A 7,432-nucleotide genomic window follows, 5' to 3' on the forward strand; every position below is an offset into this window, starting at 1 on the left:
TAATAGATACACTGGAACACATTCGTGTTTTGAAACATGATTGCTTTGTCCGCATTTTGACCCACATTCGTGTTTTGAAACACTGATCTAAGAAGGAAGAAGAAACACTCTACCAACTTATGCTTCATTCTCCCATATCAAGAAAACTATGGTGCTATCACAGGTGATTTTGGTATATCCATGGGGGGTTTCACATGTAATTGAGAAAGTTATTCTCCATTGAGGGGGCCTTTTTTGTATCATTAGAACAAATACTTTTGAGCTTTAAGTCCTTTTGCATTGGCTTGGCATATTTGGAAGGAGAACAATAGAATATTCAATGATCATAGTAAGCACGTGGGATGAATAATAATGGAGATGAAAATTGATTTAATTCAATGAGCCAAGAACAGTAAGGCTATATCCCCACTTCTAACTCAAAAAATACTAAGGCCCTGTTCATTATGGATTTTGAGTCCAAAACTTTATTTGTTGCGCTCAATGTTAAAAGTTAAAACGTAATTTTTAGTCCAAGACTCAGTTTTGGACTCACAATTGGTTCTCAAAATCCAAAACAAATAGAGCCTCAAGAATTGGAAAGGTGGACAATATTATGTCCTCTGGTTTGGGTGTCCCCCCTGCCATGGATAGATAAAGCTGAACTTTGACGGTAGTTCTTAAGGTAAATAACGGCAGGCCGGAGTTAGAGTCATATTTCAAGATGATTGCTCTCCTTTGTCTCCTCCGTATTTTCAAGGCAACTTTGAAGCAATCTTCAAGTTAAAGATGGCAAATGTGCTTTCACAGGCACACATAGCTTCATTAGGAAAAACCATCAACAACCTTCAATCTTTAAGATAAAAAGTTTGAAACCATTAACAATCAGAAAGAAATACACCATCCCAATTCTTTCCATGAATAGAATGATTCAGATAAGATAACTGTCAAAGATTATCGAGATTAAACTGTAAGATTTAACATTGCTAACAACAACTACAAACTGTATTGTCACTTCTTAAGAGAAAATAGGAAATATTAGAACTTCATATTGAAGTCCATCATCGTTCTATATAGTAGAGAACACTCTAATCTTTAAAACCATACTCATATTATCAGACATAGAAAATACCTGGAAGAGCATTATAGCTTAGTAACATATATTACTATCTCAGGCTAAGATTGCAAGATGGAAGTTATTCAAATATGTTGCGCTGACTTAACCAACTTGTTGCTGAAGTCCCATAGCTTTTTCGCCAGAACTGTGTCACGGGCCAACATGCTTGGATTCATCTCATTGCAGTCAAGGAAGTACTTTCCCGTCGTGCCCTTGAGGCTCGGATGCAGTGCAACATAGCATGTTGTTGCCGCTCCCTGAAAATAAGTAGAATCCATGTGTAATTGTACTAGTTTGAAATCCTCCTCAACATGAAGGTTTCATATCTGAAATCCAAGCACACAACCAACCTAAAGGGAAAAACCACTTATATCAAGAAATGGACCTAGAGTTGGTTTGTGGCAAGCTGCTGAGAAAGCAAGCCTGAGAATATACAACTTCTTTTCAAGTCCATACAATTTTACCAACGGTGTATGCGATACAAGCAGATAATTTTTTATATAAAGGGAATGGTATATTTTTTACAGTAAATAATAATGTAAGCACTCTGTCAAACAATTGAAGAGGATCCAACTTCTTATTTGTTTCGGAATTTCCTTCACCCTCCAATTTGCCAATCAATTCAATTGGCAGCCAATATCATATCATAACCATGAATTATTCTCTTACAAAATAAAGTTGATGAGAACAGAGGACAGATGAGAACCAAAAGCCTATGTAACATAGTGTTGGAGTGAAACATTGCATACTGTGTTAAAGCGAGGGCACAGGAGTTAGTTGTCAAGCATGGGGGAAAAGCCAAGATGTAGCAACATCCGTACAGATATATGAAACCATTGAAAGTAATTTTACTGAATAATATTAGTTCACAAAATCAAATAATACAGAGAGATGCATCTAAATGAACAGAAATAAACAAACACAAACAAATTTATGGGTATGCATATGCACACACAAACGCGTTTATGGGTATGTGAGATAATATGATAAATAGTACTACATAGAAATATATTAGTATATAAATATTTGCAAAAAATAATAAGAAATTAAGATTTACATGAAGTAGTGGGGTTGAAAGTGTGTTTGACACAGCACTTTCTAGGGGAAAAAAAAGTCTCTGTCTCAGAGCCATAAACTGAAATTTAGTTTTCTAAGCAATGGAAATTGGTCACTGAAAGTTCTCATCAACACACATACCAGTAATTATTGCTTGGATAGAAAATTTTGAAATGAATCTCTATATTAATATGGTTTTTTTAAGATTGTACATATCAGTAAATGGGAGAATATTTCCATGTATTTTTCATGATTAAATATCACGAAAAAATCTTAAGCCGAAATCTTTCATTTATGAAGCTGGTTAAACGAAAATTCAGTGTCCATACTGTGAGTGGCATCAGTTTTTTTGAACTATAATCCTATTTTAATTACGATAGGACCAATGAAAACCACAAACCAAGCTACAGGGTACTGCAGGCCAATTAAGAAGCAAGTGCCTCATTTTTCTAAATTTCGAAACTGGGCATCTATAAGTGCTCATGAAAACACACCCATTATTGTTAATTTAGTAGCTAATTTAATGGGCACATGGCTGCATACCTGTGGTACACTCTTCCAAAAGAAATATGTGAATAGTTTCACCACCTCTGCAAGAAGAAGAAAATTTTATGGAATTATGTCTTGCCAAGCCATGATTGATATCTTTTAAGCAAAGATAAGCTAAAGAAAGTACGCATTAGAAGTGTAGAATGTCTCATCAGATTTGTCATTATCAGGCCAGGGTGAACAGAGTTTGCTGTAACATTTGCACCATCCTCCTGGTTTCAGATATGTAAAATAAGATCAGTAAATTTTAATTCTAAACTTTAGGTACAGCCTAAAGATACACTGTCCTTCCAAATATCAAAAGGTTATAAGAATTATTGCTAAATGAAAATCTCATAAGATGGTTCATGTTCACTGAGCAAGATAAACAGCACTGGCCATATATAATAATATGAACCATAAAAAACATGAACAACTACCATCATTTAACCATTAGAATATCTTTCGTTTTTTGGAAGAAATAGTGAAAGAAAAAGAAAAAAACTGCATATACCTGTAAACGTCGAGATAGCTCGTTGGCATGTAATATGTTGGCTAATTTGGATTGCCCGTATGCCTTTTTGTCAGAGTATCTGATAAAAAGAGAAAAAAATTCAATCCTTCATCTATCAAGCTACTATAGTTTACTCCAAAAATATGTAATGGTAAATGAAAAAGAATCTATACAAGTCTGTTATATGGCAATTGGTTCATCTTACAAGAGGGAGTAGGATGGAGCACCCACAACCATAAGTTATATGCATCTACTTATATTGCAACAAGTGGAACTAACATACCCTGACTGGTCGTTGATTTTGTCAAACCGTATCACTTCTTCATACGTAAGAACATGCGCTATGGATGAAAGGTTCACAATCCGTCCCTCAATTCCAGAAAATTTTGCAGTGCTTTTCATTTTATCAAGAAGAAGGTTCGTCAAGAAGAAGTGACCTATTAGGAAGAGCAGGAAATGATGATTGAGATTTATTTAACCATAAACCATATCCTACAGGGAAAAAATAAAGTTCAAAAGTTGGTCTTGAGTAGATGAACACACAAAAATAATAATGAATTGATCAGGTTTTAATTCACAGACTATAAGAATTGAAACTTTCATTCCCAAAGTCTTGCCAAGGCTGCTTGGGATTGCCCGCCCCTATGCAGATTCATACCCAGCCCAAATGAAGCATCAGGGTCAGTGGATGCAAAAAATAGGGCGGCTTACGTGTAATGGTTGCCCATGGAGGCTCAGGAACCTTTCAAAAGTCCAGGCCATATAATGATTTACCAGGTTTTACTGAAAAAAGAGAAACGTCCCAGGCCTTTGCGAAGATCCATAACCTCTTTCACAACATTGTGAAGGTGAAGTCCATCTATACCAGTTTGAGAAGCCTGTGCAAATCACTATCCTTTTTTCAAAGTTTGAGATTTCCTACTTATTCTTGGTAAATCAAAATGCATAACCAGTTTCTCTTATAGAACCAATGTATAGGCCTGTATACCTTAAAGATCTGGAACTGATAATTAATCTTGGAAAAATATCTATAAATTTGGAGATAGATACATATACTAACCAAGATGATTCGTCGCGAATTGCATCTCTATTCCATCTTCTGAGAGTTGGTAAGGACAGAACATAACGCCGGCATTGTTTCTGAAAAGTAAGCCAAAAAGCTTCTGATTTAATTTTAACTAGTAGAGATGCTCAACACAAAGAAAAAGTGGCCCATAAATAATAATCAATGCATGAAAGCGTTCAACTGTTCTTAGAGAGAGAGAGATTACATTAAGATGTTAAGAGGGATATCCAGAGCATTGAACTTATCAACAAATGCCGTGACAGATTTTAACGAGCAAAGATCGAGTTTCAATACATCCACACTTGCAGCTTTGTTTTCCTTGACAATGAGTTCTTTTGTTTCGTTTGCAGCCTCAGTGTTCCTTGCAGCAATTATAACATGGGCTCCACGAAGTGCCAATACTCTCACTGTTTCCGCACCAATTCCACTTGTCCCTCCTGGAACACATTAAATTTTTCATTTGAAAACGGTTTGGATGCCATCTAGAAGTGGAAATTAGATAATCACCAATTCCACTTGCCATCCATTCCTTATGTTCAATACATCATTAACATAAACATCTAGTAGGAGAAAAACGAATAAATCCGCAAAAGGTACAGCATGGTGATTTGAAATACACAGCAAATTAAAACCTAGATGTAGTAATAACAGTTCCTCCTACATGTAGTCGAGGCTTAGGTATTTGAAAACTGTGGAACAGACATACAATCTTTAGTTATGATATGTCGCAACACTAACTCCAACTATCCCTTGATTTTTATTGAAAGTGAGCATTTGGGAATATCACCACTAGAGAAAAATAAAAGAAGCTTACACAGGATAAACGCCTTGATAATTCATCCATGAAAAGAGGGGCTTGTTGCTAGCTATGTTGCATGAGTACAGGTACAAGTGTTGGAATCCGACAGGGGTATTGACTGTCAAATTCAGCTAACCTCAAAAAAGAAAAAAGGATTTGTGGATTCATCCATATATTTTAATCAATTCTAGTTTTATTTTTTGTACAAGATAACATGGTTATAATAAGTAATATTAGGAATTTTTGTAGGAAGTAAATATAATGTTTTATTTTCATATAAAAAGCTTACTATTAAAATAAATAAAAGTCAAAATATTTATAATTGTAAATTTGTAAATTTGTTGTTGTAGTATTTAATAAAAAAATATATAGAGATAAAAAAGATCCACGAGTGTTGTAGTAAATCCCATAGTATTGGAATCCAACACGGGTACATCGTCCATTCAGAGGAATGCACGTAACATGTTGGTAGTCTTATTTACCTGATCATTAGTAGACCCAGATGTGGGCGTTGTCATCACTACTCAGAAGTACTTAAAAGGAAGTTAAATTCCCAACCCCTTCCTTTTCTATGGCTCCCGCCCCATGAAAAGGCGTCATGTGATATACTGTTAGATACTAATGAATTTCCAGTTATTTTGGTAGCAAGCGGAATGGTGCAGACAGTGCTTCAAAGGTCTGCAACTGGGTTATGTATATGCAAACTAAGCATTGGAAGAAATCCAATGCACCATAAGAAACACAACACTGCTACAAGATCTTGTATTTAAAACAGAGTAATATCCACAAATGGATGAATTGCAGAATAGAAAACATTAATAATGAAGTGTACAATACATTGTCAAAACAGCCATTGGACCTGAGTTCCTGTTGTATTTTAAATGGTCTTGTTCAGGCCATAGTCTTCTACTTGGAGTGCCGATCCTACTGACTAATCGCTGTGCTTCTTTTTCAAGTATTTTATTTTCTGATTTAATGTTGTCTATCCAGCTTCCAGCCATTCTATTTAATAAGAGTAATTAATTATACATGTTCACTTGTTCCAGATCCTTTTCTGTAATAAAGGTCACGTCTTAAACACAAACTAGCAGAAATCTCAACAAAATTCCCAACCTATAGCCATTAACAAAAGAGATATGAGCCCAGAGCATTCATCTAACTGCATCATGAACTAGACCTGTGCTGCATTTATAGTAAGGCATATGCATTTCTTAAAAACTCTAAATACCACTGAAAGGGGCTGTCATTATCATCGTCTGTGCGAAAAATGAAAAAAAGAAAAAAAATAAAGAAAATGGTAGAGGAGCAAACCCCTAACTAGAATCAAGAGTAGAATGTCAGCAATAACAGAAAAATACATAAAATACAGAGTTAAGATCACAAACAAGAAAATTAACAAATTCAAGACCAAAACACCCATATAAAAGAAGAATAAGAAAGTCCAAATTCAGTGTTTATGGAACAAAATAAAAGATCCAAATCAGATGCCAGGGAAAGAAAACGAAAAACAGAATCAAGAACATAATCCCAGAAATAGAAAAAAAAAACACTAAAAAATTCAAAGAAAAAAAACAGATTTCCATGAATCAATACCATAAAAAACTCAAACTTTAGAAATGTGGAATCAATTCATAACTGATTCAAAAACACAACAATGTCAATACCCAACCACACAAAATAAAATAAAATACAAAAAAGAGACAAAAAACAAAAAAAAGGAGAGAAAAGGAACACTGACCTGTAACAATAGCTGTTAGATTAGCTGCATCAATTCCCTCAGTAACCTGTTCAGCAGTTGAAGCAGAACCAAACCCACTAGGCCCTGGCCTTCCAGTCATCAATGAAATAATACCCATCACTCAAAACACTCCTTAAAACCCAATATGGACAGTTCTTCCTACAACACAAAGGAACCCTTCTCAGATTAATATAGTTCCTATAGAAACAAAACAAATTCAGGAATATGGACAGGATAAACCCATCAATGCATGAAGAGAAGAAACAATTATAGTTGGGGAGTGGTTGGTGAATGGGTTGCAATTTGCAAAGACAAAAACAAATTGGGAATTAAATGCAAGTCGATTTCTTACGAATTTTCTCAACAACCCATAATCTGTCACACCATTTTATTGCCTTCAATTCATAGGTACGGTAAAGTTTAATTCATCCTATTTAGTTGATCCTTCATTGAAATAACTGTTGTTCTTTACTGTTGTATTTGCATTAATGGGAATATCAATTGTCCTTTATAAAAATTATTTTAGTACAAATCTGGAAAATCTAATGTGCATAGTCCTGCGTTTGCTCTTAGGAGTTTATTGCATATCTGCTACACATGAATGAAACTAAGTGGCCAGGCAGGATAGAATCTGATAT

General features: G+C 34.8%; 1 protein-coding gene across 1 annotated transcript; it reads right to left on the bottom strand.

Moving 5' to 3' along the window:
* Positions 1-1,149: 1,149 nt before the first annotated feature.
* On the bottom strand, positions 1,150-7,432 carry LOC143851951 (short-chain dehydrogenase TIC 32 B, chloroplastic-like). Its single transcript, XM_077361466.1, has 9 exons — positions 7,147-7,432; positions 6,795-6,953; positions 4,463-4,694; positions 4,252-4,331; positions 3,475-3,628; positions 3,192-3,270; positions 2,826-2,910; positions 2,693-2,739; positions 1,150-1,350 (listed from the first exon to the last, which is right to left on the bottom strand). Exons 2-9 carry the CDS (start codon positions 6,910-6,912, stop codon positions 1,177-1,179), a joined length of 969 nt encoding a protein of 322 aa, XP_077217581.1. The 5' UTR covers positions 6,913-6,953; positions 7,147-7,432; the 3' UTR covers positions 1,150-1,176.

This window comes from Tasmannia lanceolata, unplaced genomic scaffold (genome assembly GCF_043159265.1).
Source record: "Tasmannia lanceolata isolate RefF3 unplaced genomic scaffold, GAP_Taslan_0.1 ptg000018l, whole genome shotgun sequence".
Classification (NCBI taxonomy): Eukaryota; Viridiplantae; Streptophyta; class Magnoliopsida; order Canellales; family Winteraceae; genus Tasmannia; species Tasmannia lanceolata.